The following is a 20,964-nucleotide window of genomic DNA, read 5'->3' on the forward strand; positions in this document are numbered from 1 at the left end:
GCGGCTCCCCTCGGCTCCCGTTTGGCTCCCGGCGGCGAGAGGCGGGTGCTGTAGCGGCGGAGGTGGCCCGACAGCCAGCGCCGGCCAGCGGCAGGAGGCGGGTGCTGCGGCGGCGGAGGTGGTCCCACAACCAGCACCGGCCGGCGGCGAGAGGCGGGTGCTGTGGCGGCGGAGGTGGCCCCACAGCCAGCACCGGCCGGCGGCGCGTTTTCACGTCCACGCCCCGATCACAGACAGGCCGTGTCACGTCCGCCGGGGCCGCGCACGCCGCCCGGGTGACACGCTCGTGACTCAGGCCGGGCGCAGGGCTGAGTGACGGCCTGATGGCTGTTTACAGGTCGGCGGCTGAGTGGCGCTGTTGTGTCAGGTACGCCGGTCCGCGCCCACGCTCGGCGCCGTGCTGCGTCGGCCAGTCGTCTGCCAGCGGCCGGCCACAGCAGCGGTCAGTGCTGGTCCGGCGCGCGACACAACCAGCCGGCCACACCCAGACCGCCACCAGAGGCCGGCTGCCAGACCCAAGCCGCCACCAGAGGCCGGCTACCAGGCCCAGATCGCCACTAGAGGCCGGCTGCCAGACCCAGACCGCCACCAGAGGCCGGCTGCCAGACCCAGACCGCTACCAGAGGCCGGCTGCCAGGCCCGGACCGCCACCATAAGCCGGCTGCCAGACCCAGACCGCTACCAGAGATCGGCTGCCAGACCCAGATCGCCACCAGAAGCCGGCTGCCAGGTCCAGACCGCGACCGGAAGCCGGCTGCCAGACCCAGACCACTACCAGAGGTCGGCTGCCAGGCCCAAATCGCCACCAGAGGCCGGCTGCCAGACCCAGATCGCCACCAGAGGCCGGCTGCCGCGACCAGCACAGTTCAGACGGCCAGTCCCGGCGCCAAGGGGTCGGGCAGCGATCGGCGGAGCCAGGGCGGTCAGCTCCAGCTCCGGACCGCTGATCGGAGCCGCCCAGCTAAAGCGCTCGGTGCCGAGGTCAGCCCCAGCGCTCGGCAGCACCGAGGTCAGCCCCGGAACCCAGCAGCTCCGCCTGCGTCAGCTCCGGCTGAGAGCCGACGGCCGCCGACAGCGCAACACTGGGAAAGTGAGTCGGCCACTACGGTCGGCTCTGGTAGCGCGGTTTCGATGTTGACACCGTTTGCAGTGGGAACCGGGGCACCTCCCAAATTATTCAACTTACAGTCACGTCTGCTTCCACAGAAATGCTTCATGTCCAGGTGCTCGAACACGAGCTTATGCGTCACCTGCTTTCAACACCTGGTTAACATGGCATGCCATGACGCCCGGAGTGCCAGGACCCCGTAACCCTGCCACGAACCGCCTCAGAGGCGTACTCGGTGAACCTCAGCGCGACAGCCCGTGGACCGCGCGCTGCCTCCCACCGCCGCGTCACACCTCCCCGCCCTCCCCGCAGCCAGCCGAGCACCTGCTGCTCCTGGGCCATGGCGTCGGGCGGCGGCCGGCAGCTTAAGGCCGACGTGTTCTGCGCGCTGGCCGTCTCGGAGGACGGCGCCGGCGGCGTGTACCTCGACCGCGAGCAGCACCGCTGCCAGTACTACCGGCGCCCGCTGCCTCGGCTCACCGACGACTACGACGAAGACGAGGCGGCCGTGGCCAACCTGGTGGCCGGCGTGCGCCACTGGGAGGACGACTGGCGCGACGAGCACCTCGACGCCGTCGTCTTCAGCGACTGCGGCCTCGTCGAGCCGCTCTCCCCGTACCGGCTGGCCAACCTGTTCGGGCCGCGCGACCTGCCCGAGCAGTTCGCGCAGCTGGCGGTCGGCGGCGCCGGCGACCCGCTGCGCAAGGAGCTGCGCGAACTGCAGCGCGACCACGACATCGTGCTGCAGTACGCGGTCGCCGACGCCGCCAGCATGCACTACCACCACGTGCCGGAAAAGGACTGCCGCGCGCTGGACACGGGCTCCGCGCTGCTCGACGTGGCCGGCTTCCTCGCGCGCCACGTGTACGCCGACGTGGACGAGATCGACGACCGGCTGCAGGCGGCGGTCGGCGACGGCCGCGAGCTCGAGGTCGAGACCAACCGCGGCACCAACGTGCCGGAGAACTGCCTCTTCGAGCGCTGACCGGCCGCCGCGGCGCGGCGGCGGGCGCTCGAGGCCGGCGCGCGCCGGCTGGCGGCGTCAGCGCGGCGGGGTCGGGGCAGAGCGGGCTGGGCGCAGGGCCGCCGGAACATCGAGGGCTGACTATGCATGGAGGCACGAGCCGCCATCGTCTGATCGGAGTCTGGCAAGGCTCGCAAGTTGCGGAGTTTGTCCGTCGGTTGTTTGGTAACTTAAGTATTCACGCCAGTAGCCAGCACACCACTACAATGGCGCGGGATCTGAAGGAGGCGGAGAGCCCACGGTCCCGACCATGGAAAATAACCTAGGATTAGCCCTCAATAACATTAGAAAAACCTAGCGACGAAGAAGTTACGCGTTGCACGATAAAAATGAGCTAAGACGCGCTCCCGACTTCCTATCCCAAGCTTCGATGAGCTCGCGTTCTCACGCCATCTTGTGCACCACTTTGTACGGTTCACGCAGAACAAGCTAATTCATTAAGCTGTGTGTGCCAGCGATAACAACATGCGCTTGTAGCGGTGTATGTAGGCTACTTGACAACCATGACACTGCGAGTTTTCTGCCTCAAGCTTAACCAGAATTAACCACTCTCTCCTAGAATGTTTCGCAATGATCTCCGAGCCAATGTGGGAATCCAATTCACGCTGAGCATCAACACTACGAAATGGTGAGTTAAAAGCAATCGTCAAAGTGTTGTCCACAGACAACACTGCACTTTGCAGGAGCTCCACATACGTTCATTGAAGCTGCGTACCAACTAGTTCGCGGGAAGAAAAGAGGAAAGAGCCGGTGTTGTGATTTAGCCCAGCTGTGGACTAAACCAGGCATAAGATCACAGCAACACTCCAAGTAGAGAGGTTTGGTGTACCTGTACCTTGGCCAGCACATCACATACCGCCTGCGAGCAGCAGTGTGCGTATTTTGCCCTTACCAACACCTCTGCCGTAGCGACAAGCAGCAAATATACACGCTGAAGCTGGTGGTAGTAAGTCGGATCGTCGAGGGAAGAAAATTATCCATACAGAAATGCCTGGCGGTGAACGTGAGAGAAGCCATCACCATCCGGATCAAACCCAGAAATAGGGGCGTGTTTCCACTCCAGTCCAGAGTCCACGCCAGGCCGGTCTGGACACGTCACAGGCGCCTCCTGCTGTCACCGTCGGGTACGTCGGTCCGTGTTCTCACCGTCGAGTGGCGGGGCTCCGATGATTGACCCTCCACCGCCCCCCCCCCCCGCTGTGAAGGGGGCACCCGGTCCTCTCTACAGTCCCACAGCGGGCGGCGCTTCAGTCGTCGCATTGCTCCCCTCCCTTCTCCTCCTCGCTCCGTGAGGCGGGGTACCTCCCATTGAGTCAGGCGGCGCATCTCTCGCGACCGCCCAGCTGGGACAACCGACAGGAAGAGCGTGTTCCGCTGAGTAACACAGCCCAAACACCCGTCCAACGAGTACCACAAAACAAACAGCACGTCAGCAGGTCCCTCTGAGTCACACAGCACCAACACCGCCTCGGTCTGAATCGAACCCCCAACCAGCGCGTCCAGTTGGGTAACACAGCATGCATGAGCCACGCAGCACACGCCGCTCGTCACAATGAGTCACGCAGCACACGCCGCTCGTCACAATGAGTCACGCGGCACACGCCGCTCGTCACAATGAGTCACGCAGTACACGCCGCTCGTCACAATGAGTCACACAGCACAAAATGCTCATTCCACGAATCACACGGCACAGCACGCGTCCGACTGGACCGCACAGCATGGGCGGGGCGTCACGCTGAGCCTGACACAGCGCGTCGTGCGGCGCGCGCCGCCCCGCCCTGTTTACCAGACCCCCCAGCGCGGGCCGCCGACGCCAGGCGCGCACACGCAGGGCCAGCACGGAAGCGCGGTAGGCGGAGACGCGGGGCGGCGACCGGCGCCAGAAGAGCGCGCGAGAGCACGAGACAGGATAAGGCTACGAGAGCAGAGAGGCAAGAGGCGACCAACGCCAGAGGAGCGGGACGAGCGCACGAGACGGGATAAGGCTACGAGAGCAGAGAGGCAGGAGGCGACCGACGCCAGAGGAGCGGGACGAGCGCACGAGACGGGATAAGGCTACGAGAGCAGAGAGGCAGGAGGCGACCGACGCCAGAGGAGCGGGACGACAGCACGAGACAAGGCCACGAGAGGAGTGAGGCGGTGGAGAACCCTGTGACGTCGCCGAGCCGACCAACGTGCGAGACCCGACCACACTGACCACTGGTGACCACTCCGGCTCGAACGGTTTGGCGACTTAAATAATCTACAGTTGCATCACGCATCACATGCATAGGCCTCAAAAATTGCCAAATAGACCAGACAGTTGTTCCGACGTAACTCTACAAGGACGGTATTGGTCGCAGAAGGCTCTCTTAGTAGAGCTTAGGGCATGCAACCTGATCGCTGCCACCACCAACAAAACATTGTAATATGCCATCAAATACACCATGCGTAGTATTTCATCCCTTGCTAATTTCGTAGTGGCCATTTTCGGTCCATGCTGCAATGCTGCGCTAGTCCCCATATCCAACTGGGTGAGTCTTCCCAGCTGTTGTTGGTTTGTTACATGCTTGCCGGGTCGGAACTGCATATGGTGCGGGCTTATGGCCCAGATGATTGCCAAGTGCTACAATCAAGCTGCAGCGCTCAGCCAAGAAGGCAAAGGCAAAACACATTATTAAGATAACAAAAGATGCTGATTAAGTACCGGTGCAAAATCAGCTTTTAATTTCAGTACTGCAGGTGGTCCAGAAAACTCATCGTTCCCACCTAGTGCCAAGACCCTAGAACAACCAAGCCGGCCTAGGAGGGCCTTCACGCGTCTCACACCGAACAATAAACCCTGGTCAACGAAGTTACCAGGCCTCTAACGCGCCGACAAACGCCCGAACCACACCGCACTCTGCCAAAGACGTAGTCTTGAGCCCCGCGGCGCACTGGCACGTTACCTTTGCCCTACACATGACCAGGGCGTGTCCCGGGCGGCACCCATCGGCCCAGCACCGCCCGCCGCCGACGCCCGCAGCGTGGCTGCCGTCTGGCAGCGCCGGTAGGCCAGCCCGGCGAGCCAGTGTCGACGGCGTCGAGGCCGGCGCACGCCGCGTCGGTCCTCGCACACCGACATACGCGCGGCGGACACTTGTGGGCGGCGGAGGGCGAGGGCGGGGGCGTGAGGGACAGCCGTGCCGCGGACGGGCTGCGGAATGGGGTCGCGAGCCGTCTCCGCGGAGGGGGAGGGGGGAGTGGAGAGCAGGCCACAAGAGCTCGAGTCCTGCACCCCGGCGGTGACGAGGAGCGGTGACGTCAGACTGCTGTCCCAGCCGACGACACCTGCCGATGCTGACGCCGGCCTGCCCCACACGCAGGCACCGATCCACTGCCACACCGCGGCGACACCCGGCCCGCCCACCGCGCGCGTCTCCATGCGCAGACACAACCCCCGCCCCTCCCTCCACGCAGGCGCGTGCGGCGGGACGACCTCCCGCACCCCCGACGAGACCGCCCCAGACCACTCACCCGGCAGTCAGCTGCTTCAGGTCACCACCAGACGGCGCGCCGGCGGCTGGCGGCCGGCGCCGCTCTGTGGCGAGGCACAGCGCCGTTAGTTAGTGACACAGCACAGCACGGCGTCTGTTAATGAGAATACACGGCAGGCTGGACGGTCCCGGCCGCGACACATGCGCTCTTGTCGCGGCGAACGTCACGGAGAACGCAGAGCTCGTGCATTCTTAGTGTTGGGGGCGTTACTGAACACAAACGGCGCGTGCCCTATTGCCACAGACAGCCAGTGAGAACACACGGTCCGAGCCTAGTGAGAACACACGCTACGCGGGTTTGTCACGGCATGCGTTCAAGAGGCTCAATCCCGTTAATAAGACGCACCACAGCACGCAACGCTAATCCTCGCGCACCGGTCCGGTTCCGGACCGGCGTGCACGCACAGATCAGCAGCAGACAGCAGGCCGCTACACTACGGAGTACGCCGCGAGAATGGGATCTCGCGGCCGCTAGCCGGCGCGGTGGCACTGGCACTCCTACGAACGCCGTAAGGGCGGCACTGGCACTGCTACGAACGTCGTGAGGGCGGCACTGGCACTCCTACGAACGCCGTAAGGGCGGCACTGGCACTCCTTTGAACGTCGTGAGGGCGGCACTGGCACTCCTATGAACGCCGTGGGGGCGGGCGGGGCGCGGCCCTGACCAGCGGGAGGGATGGGGTCAGATGAAGTCAGAGGTACACGAGTCAGACGGGTGAGGTCACACGCCGCGACTCCAGTCGGACGGCATCGTCCCACGCGGGCAGATGATGCATGCAAAAGGCGTGGGAGGGGGGGGGGGAGGGGGTATGGCTGTGGCGCGAAAGGACGGGATGGAGGGGGCATGGGCGTCAAAACCGATGGCACGACGACGGAAAGCCCCGTTTACATTGAGTTTCCGTCGCATCTCGGCACTACTGACCTACCAATGACCTTGATCATCCTGGTTACTATTGCGTCTGCCACAAATGCGGAAGTGAGGCCAAGACAAAATTTCGGAGCGGAAAGATGGCATTTGATTGCAGTGAATACACTGTGTAACCGTAACTATCGTTCAGATATTTTATTGAGCGGTCCTGGACCATTCCGTGGTGCTGACTCCCACTGTCAACTCAGTTGCTCTCTATCAGGCTCAGTCTGGTGAGAAAAAAGTCATCCGTACACAGCACTTCATATACTATGCGCTGCATAATGAACCCTTACACTCCACCTCGTAAATGCGCTTAACTCAATGGTGCATTCGATGACTGTGCGCAGCTGTATGTTCTGCTGAGGTAAGACACGGTCGTCTCTTGGCAGCAATCCTTTTCTACAAATAACAACATGGACTCTCGGTAGTGCCGATAGTGTGGCAATACTGTGGTGGCTACCGCGTCAGCGTTAGCCACTGCGCGTCTGGGAAATCAGAGCTAAGGGTTTCGATTCCCAGTGGTGCCCACGCTTCCTGCCAAGGCAAGCGGCAGGCGACGCCATAAAACCTCAGCAGCTGAGTGCGTCGTGAAGTACCAATGACGATGGACGCCCGGTAGGCCTCTCGCGCCCAGCCCCACCGCAGTACGTCGGTAGCACAGCTGCTCCACGGCGTGCTTTTCCTACCAGCCCGTACGGTTCACGTGTTGAAGGCCTGTTTTTCACAGAGCTGTGAATCGAATTCTTTCAAGCCAATTGCGATGAGCCCGGCACCACACGAAATATTGGCCAACGGCCTTGAGCCGATGCATTGCAAGTTTTTGCCAAGAGAAGCCAAACTCCCAAGGATTGCCAATGATCAAAGTTTTCGTGCACGCTACACGGTGAATTTGCCATAATTACTGGGTTCTTACTGCGACAAATAACCAGAAATTCACGGAACACCTAGAGGGACCAATACACAAAATATACGCGGGTAAGTACACCACGAATCGTTCTCATTTGACTCGAAGCGACAATTTTAGAAAATCTGGACCAGATTGAGCCAATCCGAGCCCAGGTTAGCAATCGGCGCCATGAGTTCACCCTACTTCCGTTTCTGAACGGCGTATACAAACTGTAAATGTCATTAACGCACAGCTACACACTCGACTCCACTTTGAGACCCTTCTTTAGTTCGAATTATCGCGCCGCCTATTTGACTTGTCGACTAAGACATGGATTTAACAGGTGACCGGGAGGTCACACATGCGCCAAAGGACACTCAACGATGTCATACCAACTAAACGCGGCTTTCGACCGCATCATTAACACCTATCTCCTATCCGTGACAGGCGCGCAGGAATGCTAAACGTCACGTACCGTATCCTGCGCTGCCACGTGTGAGGACTATTCCAACTGCGATCCCCCACGCTGTTTGTTGCGGTACCCTGGGGTCAATGGCACTGGGCCAGAATGCCGATACAAATTGACCGCGATCTTCATCACATTTTACCGATCGTTCATCACGGAGATTCACAGCGGGCCCAGCCTGTCTCATAACAAACTCGCGATCATTATTGCCTGGCCGATCCATATCCATTGGCAAAAGAAACACACATTTATCAGACGGAGCAGGCACGTATATCATTAATCGCAAAAGTATGAAAGCCATCCCCAGTCCCCTCCCCCTCTTCACTATAAACAAGCACCAGCCGACCACGGCGGCAGCTAGGGCCAGTTCAGTAACTCTCAATATTGGACATCTTAGATAAAAGCAAGACGCACTAACCTGCCTGCCCACGTAAGAACCTGTCAGACTTAACAGCATTCGCCTTAACTTAGCGCGTGTCCCACACACACAACAGGACGCCTCCCAAGACAAGCACCTGGCCAAACCAAACGCAACTCAGGACAGCATGCAAACATGCAGGAACGCAAGCGATCATTAGGACGACCGTCGGATCGCCCCACTCAGCTCCCCACCTTCCCGCCGCCGGCTGCTGCTGCCGCTGCAGCCGCGGCGGCGGCCACTCGCCACGGCGGCTCCAGCATGGTGAGCGGGGTGCCAAAGAGCGGCGGCTGCGGCTGGCGCGCGCGCGCCCGCAGCACGCGCTGCTCCGTCGCCACGCGCGCCATCGCGTCTTCGATGAGCTCACGCGCGGTCAGCGGCGGCGGTGGCGGCGGCGGCGGTGGCTCGCCGACCGATCCGTCTCCTGTGGGCGAGGCGGTGTTGATGGGAGGGGTGTGATGACCCCAGTGCGCATGGCCGAAGCTTTTATCGAAATCCCGCGCAGACGTCCGAAGCGTTGTTACGCTCATCGGCTGGTCACAATGGGCACAGTCACGAACTATCCATCTTGGCGAGGATGGGAACGCACGGGACCGCATCAGTCCAGCGCCTCACATCAGCTGCACCGGCAACACACATCAAATGGGACAACGACCCGACTCAAGAACACAGTGACGCACAGCCACACAATGGGCGCCCGAACTCGCCGCACCGCACCTCACACGTGTTCCAGTCGCCTCCACCGGTCACGAACCAGCACGTCAACATGTGACGCAACAGTCACATCACCACAGACGCGGAGGGAACGACGGCCATCACCAGCGCCGGCAACGTCCCTCCGACGCAGCGACACACGAGAATCCCTGGCAGAACCCTCCCCACCCTGGGCCGCAGGGCACCAGCGTCGGCATGCCTACCCAGCACGGTCACGGCTGGAGTACCAGGCGGCGGCGGCGGCGGCACGGGCCGGCCCCATGAGCGCGGCCGCGCCGCCAGACTTGGCCACGCCTCCCCCCGGTCGCGGTCGGGCCACACCCAGACAAATGAATGGCGTCCGGCCGCGTGCGAGACGTCTGGAGCAGGCGCAGGGGCCGAACTTGGCGTCCGGCGGCCGGCGGGGGCGGTACCGGCCGGGGGATTCGGAACCGGGTGGCCCGCGAGGGCTGCACGGGCTACGGGATATGACCTCAGGCTGGGGATTCGGAACCGGGCGGTCCGCGGGGCTGCATGGACTGGGGATTCGGCACCGGAAGGGAACGGACACAAGAACGACTGGGCTCCTGAATGTAAAATATAATGAAATGTGGCCTTTCGGGGTGGACAAAATATTGGCAAGCAAGTCTAGGAACAACCCACACTGAAGTTTAGACAAAATGAAACATTTTATGGTGCAGAGATCATAACAATCATTGACAAGAAAATGGCCGCAACAATTGTTTTAAAGACAATTGAAACCAACACGAAATCTCGCTAACTTTAAACACAGCAACATTCTGGGCGTCTGCCTTTTCTCTGAATGAAGGCGCGCCGCATTCATGCCCCTCCCTCGGGGCGTGAACCGCACGTCGCGAACGCCGCGCCGCCCGCGGCCGCCCCGTCGGCGCCACGGTCCGTACCTGGCGCCGGCTGGCCGAAGAACTCATGCTCGCGCACCAGCTGGCCGGGCGGCACCAGCTGGCCGTGGTTGGCGCGCGCCCGGAACAGAAATCGGCCGTCGTGCCAGCCGTCCGTGCCGCCGCGAGGCAGCTCATAGTCCTGCGGCGGTGAGTCACGCGGGTCAGGAGCCGCCTGGCAACGGCAGCTGGGGACGGGCCGCAGGGGTGCCACCCGACGAGGCGGGACCCATCAGGGCGGGGCTCATCACGGCGGGACCCATCAGGATGGGGCTCATCACGGCGGGACCCATGAGGTCAGGGCTCGTCACGATGGGACCCATCAGGGCGGGGCTCATCACGGCGGGACCAATCAGGGTGGGGCTCATCACGGCGGGACCCATCAGGGCGGGGCTCATCGCGGCGGGACCCACCAGGGCGGGGCTCATCACGACGGGACCCATCAGGACGGGGCTCATCACGGCGGGACCCATGAGGTCAGGGCTCGTCACGATGGGACCCATCAGGGCGGGGCTCATCACGGCGGGACCCACCAGGGCGGGGCTCATCACGGCGGGACCCACCAGGGAGGGACTCATTAGGGCGGGACCCGCTAGGGCAGGGCCCACAGTTCACCACCCCTATCCAGGCTCACTGTGTGCCGACCTGTCCGGGTGGGACACAGTGGGCTAAGACCCGCCGGGGCGGGATGACTTCCGGATGACTCGTCACCAGCTCACCAGGCCAGGGCATCAGCACCGACATCAAACACGCGCACACAAGATCGGCGCCAGACGGCATCGCGACGACGCATCGCGGCTTCATCCGCGCCGTTCATTTGTCACGCGCTGACTGATTGCAGTCGACCGGTCTCGGCACCTCCTCGCTGATCTCGCGTACCACCCCTCGCACTGATTGGCGCTCGGCCCAGTGACACGCCACGCCATCAATCACGCGCCGGACGCGCGGCGGTCGTTCCGCGACCACGCCCGCTGCGCCCAGTCGGCGCTCTTTCGCCCGGCGGCGCTCTGGCGTCGGCGAGACGGCAGGCGCCCTGGTCGGGTGGCCGCTGGGCGGCGGACCGCCGGCCGCTGGACCTACTTCACACGGGGTGTCCGGCTGTCCCTCCCCCGCCCTTCAGCTGAGATGTCGCTTGTCCGCCGGCCCGCCTCACACCTCCAGCTGGGAGCCGCGCGCACGCAATGGCTCGAGGCGCGCTGCGGGGGTTCGCCTCGACCGACAGCAATATACCATCGCGGCTACCGGGCGTGACGTCATGCATTCATGACGTGCGCACGCGGCTTCAATTGCGATTTGAATCGCAAGCATGCCTGCTGCCGCAAGCATGCCTGCTAACGTTAGACAGCCGTTAGTTATTGAGTTTAAAGGGTGCGTCAATATTTGTGCCAACGAAGACAGCACAGCCAAGAGAATGCCAGAATATGCACGGCAATCTTTGGATGCCAGTTTGGCAGATGAGCATCACTTCATCGACCAATGGCACAGACGTTTGACCAGGAGCTTGCCGTCGCGTCGACCAGCACGTCATCACTCCAGGCAGCGCGGCGGAGGCAGCGACCCGTCCCTGGACGCGTCGCTTGCGGGGCGGCACGCGGCATGATCAATGTGCGGTGCATAAACAAACAGGGTGGCGGCGGCGCCGGCGCCGGCGCCGGACTGGTACGGCGAGCCAAGTCGGCCACCGGCCGCCGCCCTGCCCGCCGGCCAAAACCGCCGCCAGGGGTCGTACGACGGGCCGGCGGCCGGTGCCGGAGCCGACGGGGTGTGCCGCGGTCGGGCCCGCAACCGGCAGGGTCCGCCCCGGTCCCAGGACCCGCCCCCTGTCACCCCGGCCCCGAACTGCCCCGCGAGAGGGTGTGGCCCCGCCGCTCAGCGGGCCGACCTCCCTGGTCGGGCCTCCCGTGGCCCGGCCTGTCGCTGATCATGAGTCGCCCCAGTAGTCACGTGACCTGGTCTGCCACCGGCTCCAAACCGCCCTGTCTCAAGAGATCACGCAACCAGACCGGCTACCGACTCCGAAGGGCCACAGGGAATGAGACGAACTGAAACTGTCTCTAACCCCGAGCTACCTCCTTTCCCCTACCCCTCCCTCTCTCAAGCAGACTGACAGTGCAGCAGGAAGAGTACCAGGACTGAATATCTGTAGGTTTGAGAACCCACTTATATCCTTTTAACATCACATATTGGATTGTAGCATACAACAATCACAATTTTGACCAGCTGGACACCACTAATATAGTGAGACAGGACACACCTGACCTTTCTAGTGCACACAGTGTGTGCAGCACTGAAGTGGATTATAACCTAAAATGCTGATGGGCCTAGTGTCACAGGTGGATATGACTCTTAACACATCCATCTGTGTTTCCAGCAACATCCAGCAGACAGCTTCCAGCCAAACACCTGGCACTGTTCTGCTGACTGGGCCAGCAAGTTGGGCATCCAGGCCCCTGCCAGCCTTACCAGCTCAATGCCGACGGTGATGCCGCGATGTGGCAGCTCTCCTAGCCAGCGGACAGTGCCGATGCGCGTGCCCAGTGGGCCGAGCCACACCACCCGGTCAGAGACGGACAGGTGTGGCTTCTGCCCAGTGCTGCCACTGCTGCTGCTGCTGCTGCTGCTGCTAACTTCCATTGCTGTATGCTGAAACACAACCTCCACGATCAGTGTAGGCCAGACAACACTTGGGAGAATGAGGGCTCACGCATGACCAGAATTGCCATCATCATTTCAGATGGGGATCATACAGTTGTACAGCTAAGATTGTCACACAAGATTATAGCATTATTTACAGCATGCATTACCACCAACCTGGATGTGCATCATGGAGCTTTGGTTGCCACAATAGATAATGCCCCAACAGCAAGCTCTCCACAAAATTGGACACCAGGTAAAACCAGCATATATCTCTCCTCACTTTTTGTGATATGATCATGTGACATCACACATCAGGTAAAACCAGCATAAATTTCCTCCTCACTCTTTGTGATATGATCATGTGACAAGCCCCACAGCATGGTTATCAAAGGATGCCTTATATGACAATAAATAATAATAGCCCTTTAGTATACCAGTGAGCACCATATACGGGTACATAATATTACCACGATCCCCACTGCAGAATTGACATCAGAAAATTTGGTGTATGTAGCAGCCTGCCAGGAAGCCAGGACCAGTCATGATGTGGTGAGCTGATATTCACTGGTGTTGTGGTGTAGTCAGCTGGTGCATTCTATGCCACTGGATTTACACAAAGTGTGGAGTACTGGTCATAAAATAATGACATGTGAAACAAGACATAAGCCCAGATAAAACTGAATGGGACCAGAGGGCATTACATTAAACAGGACAAATCTGGACAACACTACATGGGACCAGAAGAGATTGAACTGGAACAGACAGGACCACTCTGGACTAGATGGCACTAGACAGGACCTAGGCTGAATGCTGAATGGGATAAGTTGAATGAAATACATGAATAAACAATGGTAATAATAGCAGATAGTCACCAATAATTGACTGGGACTAGATGGGGCCAGATGAGGCTAGACTGGGCCAGATAGGATGGGGTGGGACTGAACTGGATGGGAGTTAGGACTGTATGGGACTGCATAGGATTACATGGTATGGGCAGGACCAGACAGAACTGGAAAGACCAGAATGGGCTAGGCTGGGCTATAAGCTACAAGGGAAAAAGACCAGAGCACTAGGGCATCATCAGCCTTTGAACCCCAACTTACAGCAACACATTATGCATTGATCAATGCTGATGACCTATGAAATACCCTAAATACTCATGAAGCAAGGACATTTAAGATGTCTCATCATCCCACCATCAAATTGTACTAATTATGACATCAACAGCAGATGTCAGTCCATAACACAGATGGCATGATACTGACACATCAAGGCCATGCTTGAGGATCAATGCCAGGTTTTGCTTTTTCTGGGTGGTAAAACTTTTGAGCTTTTGAGTAGTGTTTTAAATTATTTGAAGCGGATAAATACCTCAATATGGTAGAAATATGACAAAGCACAGTGTGATACTGGACTAGATCAGCTGGATAGTGACTGGTTTTACCGAAATTAGGTGGGGAATGGCAGGTAAAATAATAAGTGGGCAGTAGGTTTAATCACATCAGCACAAGCTACCTTGTAAACTTACCTACACCCCAATGATGTTCAGCTGCTGTGCCAAATAATCAACCATATACAAAAACTCCACCTTGAAAAGCAAAAACTGGCCTAAGCCTGTCGCGATGGCCTCAGTGCAGCAGCATCATGCCAGTGTTGCAGGCCATCTGCTGCTGTCACAGTGTTGCAGGACATCTGCTGTCACCGCCATAACCATTCAACTTGTAAAGTAAGATTGGAGCTGCTGGGCACGTTGTCCCTGGCTTATGATCAAAGATGGTGTTTCCTATGTATGAGAAGGCGCTTCATGTACAATGTGTTCTCGTTAAGTACATACGTCCCCCTCGACCCTTACCTGTGGGGCAAGTTAAAAGCAGGGGTGAAGATTTGCAGTCTCAATTTGAGACATCATCACGAACTTCGCACCACACGTTTTCACACAAGACGACGGCATTTTTCGCCCTACCTCTCAGCCTAAGCATTTATGGCTTGTCGTGCATAGACGTCCAAAACCGCGAACCCCGGGGACCGCGGTCCGCATCCCCGGAGTGCAACAAGTGCAACGCCTTAGCGCTAAGAACGTCTGGAGCGCCGCTGGACGGGATACAAAAATAACGCACGAGGGTCAAACATAGAGATGGTTAAAATTCAGATGTAGAGATGGATTCTTACAGATATTTTTACAGGTAAACGAGTCACGAACATTTCACGAGCCTCCGAAGCAGATGGGCGATACAAACATAGCTGCGAACGACTCCCCACGCCAATGAATGACAGGAGGCGCGTTGTGCTCTTGCAGAGCTCAATACGTAACAAGCAGGCGCCCTCCATCATGGATATGTACCTTGCGTTAGGCGACAGGGACAAAGGAAGGGTCGGAGATACAATTCCATCCCGCTGATCCAGCCCGGCACACACCGTTGTCACCCGACATTGCGCCCACGATGTTACGTGGCAAAAAGTGACCTAAACAATTACCAACTCCACGCTTTTGGTGTGTGGTGGAGCACCGCTGCTCCACCGCTGGTGGAGCATGGGCTCTATACTGCACCGTCACTATGTTTTGTCGTGTTTCATAGCCTTAGTCGTGCACATACCCTGGCGGTACCTTAAGTGCATGCTTTGCGAGCAACACGTATGACGAATCGGGTAATTGGGGTTAAGTAAATGCCGGTTTCACACATAGCCCCTCCGCCATAAGTTCACCAAGCTTCCCATAGATATATTTGGCATATAAGCTCCCAGCCATGGCTGTCGACACGCACCACAACTATCTATTAACATTTTTACGTCAGTGAACGAGAATATAAAATCACAGCCGCCTAGCTCTCGAAACCATTGAGTTATCATCATACTGAGCATGGGCACTGGGCTCATTATGTGCGGTTTGGGCAAAAGGCGCCCAACAACTGGTTTGAAGACCATGTCTCATTGACTAAAAACTGCTGCACTCTGAGATTTGCCTGCAGCCATTGCAAGGCATCGCGACTCGCTCAGCACCAAAAACAACTGTAAGATCGTCAGGCGCCGCGCTACTGGTTGCCTTCCACACCAGGTTCCAGGTCAGTAGGTGCTGGCATCGCTATGTCGCCAAAGTCAAACAAGCAACCCATACCAAAGCCTTCAAGACTGGCAAGTTCTTGACGGCACGCACGGCGCCTCACAGCTCCTCCCGCTTTCCGAACGTGCCGTCCAGCAGGTTCTTCTCCACCTGCTCCATGAGGCGGCTGCGTGCCTCGTCGTCCTCGAACAAGCTGCCCAGCGTGGCGAACACCTTACGCCGCTCGTTCGGAAACTTGACGAGTGCCTCGCGGTAGAAGCGCACGGTGTCGCGCAGCACCTCCGGCCACGGCGTCGGCTCGAAGCCGAGCACGTCCCGCGCGCGCTGCCAGCTGACCGGGCCGCGGTACACGGACGGCAGGAAGCGCGCCACGTCCTCGCGCGCCACGTCAACCGTCACCACGCTATGCACGCCCAGCTCGCGCGCCATCTCCGCCAGCAGCTCGGCCAGCCGAAAGTCGCGATCGAGCGCCAGATTGAAGGCGTGCCCGCGCACGTCCGGCTGCTGCGCGCGCCGCAGCGCCGCCACCAGCGCGCGCGCCACGTCCAACACGTACACGTAGCTGGTGCGCAAGTAGCGCACGGACGGCGGCACGGGCACGGGCTGGCGCAGCGCGGCCATGTGCTCGATCCACAGCTGGTAGAGCCACCAGCGGCGCGTGGTGTCGCGCGGCCCGATCACGTCCGGCAGGCGCAGCACCAGGTGCGGCACGCCCCGCCGCGACAGTAGCTCCTCGGCCGCCAGCTTGCGGTCGCCGTACGCGTCGCGCGCCGCCAGATGGCGCTGCAGCTTGCGGTCGGCCGGCCGCTGCGCAGACTCCTCGCGCGAGAGCACGCCCGTGCCCGGCACGCACACCTGCGGCAGACGAGGGCACTGTCGGCGGAGGCGAGGCTGGCGCCGTCCGCGCGGGTACAGCGCTGAGAGCGGCGAGACGACTGGTGCGTCATGATCGTCGCAGGGCGACGGTGAGCGAGCCGCCCGCCGACGGCTCTCGCACCATGAAGGGGGTGGATTCAATATTCATGAAAGAGAAAGGGGTGGTGAATGACAGTTCCAGACTCTCGCAATCATGGGTTCTGTGTGTGTATTGCGCAGCATCATAGTCAAATATCTGGCTGGTCTCTTTGGGCTTCTGTTCACCACTCAGTGACACATGGTTTGACTAATAGGCCTCAAAAGACCACAAGGCCACAACCCACCACTGCCCTTACCTCATATACAGAGTCAGAGCTGATGAAGACATAGTACTTCATCTTCTCCCCGAGTGCGTCCAGCGCCTGCCCCACGGCGTCTGGATCGTAGCCACTGAAGTCGACGACGAAGTCCCACTGCGGCACAATGCGCTGCGCCGCCACCAGATCGGCGCAGCCCAGCAGCGGATTTCCCTGCCGGCAGCTACTGCAGGCGGCGTACCGGTCGCACTTCAGGCGCGTCACGTAGGGGAAGACGCGTTCGCGCACGTCGTAGTTCTCTGAGCCGCGGTTCAGGATCGTGATGTTGTAGGCGTCCTCGCGCAGCAGCGCCGCCACCGCCTCAGCGCCGATGAATCCATTACCACCCAGAACCAGCACGTTTTGGCGTGCAGCAGCTAAGCTGGCGAAAAGCAGTACTAGCAGCAGGTGCAGCATGGTGGTGCTGGGTCTGCTGCTGCTGGAAGCTTGTTTGGGCTGTGGTCAAAGATGTTTGGGGCCTGTTGGAAGAAATCATATCATTTTTTATATGCTCCTTTATTAGGTGGACTGACTAAACTGTACTAGCAAAGTAGCACCAACTGGGATGGGGATGGGATGTGGAGGCACTGCATTCAATACATTTGAAAGGCTGAGAGCGCATTGCAGTTAGTTGGAATATATTTTTCAAAGACAAATCATCTTCCCCATGTGAATGAGTTTAGGCACAGACCCAAAATGTTCCAATCCAAGAGCATTATCAAATTTCGATCCATAATTTTGTTGGTCAGGAACTGTGCTTTAAGGACATACATAAGCAGCTACTGTGGAACATGGAAGATGTAGATGCCAGGGTGTGCAGTGGCTCAACTTAAATATAACTCTTGATTACATGGAGAAAACACATGTTGAATGTCTTTAACCACTTAGAATCACACATCTAATGCTTAAATTGTATAGTATTTGATGGGCTCTATTGAGTTTCATCATGTTCAGGCTTCTGCTCCTTGCCCCATCCCCCAGTTTCCACACCCTTGGGATTTGCACTGCTATTTTTCCACACTCACTCCTTAGTACCATACATAATCATGACTCTTAGCACCAAAATGGGCTATGGTGGTTGTGCATGATGTATTCAGTTATGTAAGAAATGTTGACAATGCACATTTTCTGGAGTTACAGCATGTAAGGACATCACATTTATGAAGAAAGAGATGACAGAATATGCTGTATAGCACATGCACAAGGAGCAAAAGGCAGACTAACAGTCTAGTGGCAGCATCCTATTCAGCAGTGGTGATTCACAATATATATATATATATATATATATATATATATATATATATATATATTCACTCACTGGACAAATGACAGCACAAAGCCTTTAAAAATATGCTGATAGACAACAAAAAAACAACTTACATGTAAAAAACATGAGCAGCATGGACTGCACACAGCCGACTTCGACCACACACTAACAATTGCGTGCAAATAGCGCACGAACCCCGCCGTCCCACTTTCCACTTTCGCAGCAGCCCCGCCCCCACGTTCGTGCGCCGTGGAGAGAAAACCAACAGAACCGCCCACAAGAAAACGGTCAACGTATCAACAAGTTCTATTCTGCCACTGCCTAGAATAAGATGACGAACGAATATCACAATGCACACTACTTACCAGCTGACATTTCTTATATACGCAGTGTCATACGTGCCGTCATTTATATGAATACGCTTGCAAACATTTGATGAATGAAAATACCGCGTCGGCTTTGAGCCAGATTTGGTGATCGTGGTATAGGAAGTGCTTCTGCAATGGAGGTTTACTTCACGTAACACGAAGTTTACCTTCATCGCATGTCCGCGCAAGCGAAGGGGACTGACTGCCCATGCACTAGTGCTATATTTTTCGATTCTCCATTCCCCAGGGGCATCGTAGCAGTGAATGCGGGACAGAAGAGACAATGCCCTTTCGCTTCCAGCTGGGAGGGGGAGGCGAAAATGTGGTTTTGTACAAAACAAACACCAGAACGTAACACCATGCTGACCAACCTTTCTACCCCCCCCCTTGTAATGCTTTGGTTACGTTCCATTTCCCCCCCCCTCCATGACTAACGTCACGTATGGACGTCCCCCAAGGGTTTTTACTGCGATGACGTTGAAGGCTGTGACGACCATCCAGCCAACACTCTGGTTCGCACACATGGTTGTTTATTTCACCGTAACGCTGTGGTGAGACAACATTGAGTATTTCAGCCAGACAGTGAGAAAGACAGCTACAGAGACAGATAGGAATAACAGGGATACCTACATACTGCAGCCATCGACACGAGCATATCGAAAATCTGAAATTGATGCGAATGTAGACGGCCACTTCCTTGCTCTTCCACTTCCAACGCGCGCAGTACCACCCATACCACCAGACCATCACGCAATAAAACGCAACATCCCGCCGGTAACGCAGTGCACGCTGCCGGCAGGCAATTCCAGCGCGCTGATTACCAAGTCGTAAAACAAATCTAATCGCTAAGAAGTAGAAACTTCGGGCTAACCATTCCAGTGTACAGCGCGCCACGCGACCGCAAAATCGGCACTTTAAGCCGGCCTCTGGCTGATCTTATCCCACGAACTGATTGGCTGACAGTGGCGTGTCCACAATCACCATGGCCATGCTCAGCTGGCGGGAAATGCTGAAACCATATCACCCACGCCGGTTCTCCACAGTGAAGCTCAACGTGAGCCTCCGGCCCCCGCCACCTCCTCAGTCTAGCGCCACCAGCCGCCCACAACGGCAAATTTGTACAAAACAACGAACAAGAACGGTTACGCGCACGCAACAGGCAGTCAGGCGGTACTGAGGACACCTGCACGGAGTTGCTCGTACACTGGAATGCTACATCACAGCTGTGTAAGATATCGTTGCCGAACAGCCGGCCAGACACGAAAACGTCCCTCGTCCAGCGCCTTCCACACCGGTGAAGCCCTTGACCCGCCGCCGCCTGCCAATCCTGACCGCTGGAGGCGGTGACGTCATCCATTAAACGTCATTGTTATCGACACAAATATCTGGGAGTCCTTCGAGTGGTTCCCCATTGCGGTGGTGATTGACAAAGTTTTTTTGGAAACGACTGTAGACGATGGTTTTATAGCCGTTTCGCCGAAGATAGCCGCATGATTGGCCGCTTACGTGCAGCCGTCGGTAAGACCAGCTGACGCCGAACACTCTGCACACTACCTGGCGCGCCCCGCCATTGCTGCATCGCCGCAGCATGCCTGAATGTCATGAAATATTGATGGAGGCAAAGCGCACACCCACGCCATATTTACTCCGTATTTGTGACATCCTCGTAAACGTCTTCCGCCAACGACAGCCAAAGTCCGGGCCCCGGCTGATGGCCTCGGGCTATTCATGATTTTCCTGAGCGCTTGCCAAGCGCCTGTGACGGTAGCAGTGGCCAAGCACCCTGCTCCCGCGGGCTGCGAGCGGTGGCAGACCTGGCCGCGTTCACGGCTCGCGGTAATTGCTCGTGACTGCCGTTACCCAGCCACCGGGAGCGGTGCGTGCGCCAGACACCGCTCGGTGCGCAGCGACTCGATACTCAACTGCCACAGCATGGACCTCCACGACATTCAACTTCGTGAAAACGCTTGATCGGAGCGATGTGAAGGCGTCCTGAAATGACGTCACATCTCGCCGCCCCGAGGAACGCTCTGATTGGCTGTCGGCGACGGCGCCGGGCTCGCTCGTCCGCACCGTCTCCGATCTCAGGAGAGGACCCCGGCGGACGAGAGGACCCCGGCGGGCGAGACGACCCCTGTGGGCGAGAGGACCTCGGCGAGCGAGAGGACCCCGGCGGACGAGACGACCCCTGTGGGCGAGACGACCTCGGCGGACGAGGGGACCCCGGCTGACAGCGGAGAGCCGCCACGCGCCACCCGCCGCTACTTGAGATCGATCCCGTTGATGGTGAGGTACGAGTCGCGCGGCACGTTCGAGTTCAGCTTGTCGGCGGTCGTCGTCGCCGTGTGGAAGGGGTTGAACGGGTTGGCGCCCGGCGAGAGGCTGTTGGCCGCGGCGGGCCGCTCCGTCTTCACCCCGTCGGGCGGCGTGGTGACCTGCAGCTCGATCGAGTCCTCGGAGAGCACGGCTGTGCTGTGGTGGAT

General features: G+C 58.4%; 4 protein-coding genes across 5 annotated transcripts in view; 1 reads left to right on the forward strand and 3 right to left on the reverse strand.

Annotated features, from left to right (window-relative positions):
• The first annotated feature begins 433 nt into the window (after positions 1 to 433).
• On the forward strand, positions 434 to 3,285 carry LOC119114796 (uncharacterized). The gene is made up of 2 exons (XM_037238825.1): positions 434 to 1,090; positions 1,421 to 3,285. The coding sequence occupies exon 2, from the start codon at positions 1,449 to 1,451 to the stop codon at positions 2,091 to 2,093; it is 645 nt and encodes a 214-aa protein (XP_037094720.1). The 5' UTR covers positions 434 to 1,090; positions 1,421 to 1,448; the 3' UTR covers positions 2,094 to 3,285.
• Positions 3,286 to 6,118: 2,833 nt separating this feature from the next.
• LOC119090065 (uncharacterized) lies at positions 6,119 to 14,623 on the reverse strand. Its single transcript, XM_037212860.1, has 5 exons — positions 14,430 to 14,623; positions 12,404 to 12,583; positions 9,944 to 10,082; positions 8,639 to 8,751; positions 6,119 to 6,145 (listed from the first exon to the last, which is right to left on the reverse strand). Exons 2-5 carry the CDS (start codon positions 12,572 to 12,574, stop codon positions 6,119 to 6,121), a joined length of 450 nt encoding a protein of 149 aa, XP_037068755.1. The 5' UTR covers positions 12,575 to 12,583; positions 14,430 to 14,623.
• Positions 14,624 to 15,289: 666 nt separating this feature from the next.
• LOC119114797 (uncharacterized) lies at positions 15,290 to 18,562 on the reverse strand. Of its 2 annotated transcripts, none has more exons than XM_037238826.1 (3): positions 18,479 to 18,562; positions 16,847 to 17,325; positions 15,290 to 16,490 (listed from the first exon to the last, which is right to left on the reverse strand). In XM_037238826.1, exons 2-3 carry the CDS (start codon positions 17,261 to 17,263, stop codon positions 15,735 to 15,737), a joined length of 1,173 nt encoding a protein of 390 aa, XP_037094721.1. In that variant the 5' UTR covers positions 17,264 to 17,325; positions 18,479 to 18,562; the 3' UTR covers positions 15,290 to 15,734. The 2 variants fall into 2 exon arrangements, with proteins under 2 accessions (XP_037094721.1, XP_037094723.1); XM_037238828.1 differs by lacking the exon at positions 18,479 to 18,562 and adding an exon at positions 18,227 to 18,289.
• A 432-nt stretch (positions 18,563 to 18,994) lies between these two features.
• The window catches only part of LOC119114798 (putative cationic amino acid transporter), a gene marked incomplete in the record, with an annotated part of 55,440 nt that continues 53,470 nt past the window's right edge, over positions 18,995 to 20,964 (reverse strand). Inside the window, 1 exon segment of the mRNA XM_037238829.1 lies at positions 18,995 to 20,964. Coding sequence (XP_037094724.1) covers positions 20,743 to 20,964 — 222 coding nt within the window.

Source organism: Pollicipes pollicipes, unplaced genomic scaffold, assembly GCF_011947565.3.
Source record: "Pollicipes pollicipes isolate AB1234 unplaced genomic scaffold, Ppol_2.1 Scaffold_3087;HRSCAF=3621_pilon_pilon_pilon, whole genome shotgun sequence".
Taxonomy (NCBI): domain Eukaryota; kingdom Metazoa; phylum Arthropoda; class Thecostraca; order Pollicipedomorpha; family Pollicipedidae; genus Pollicipes; species Pollicipes pollicipes.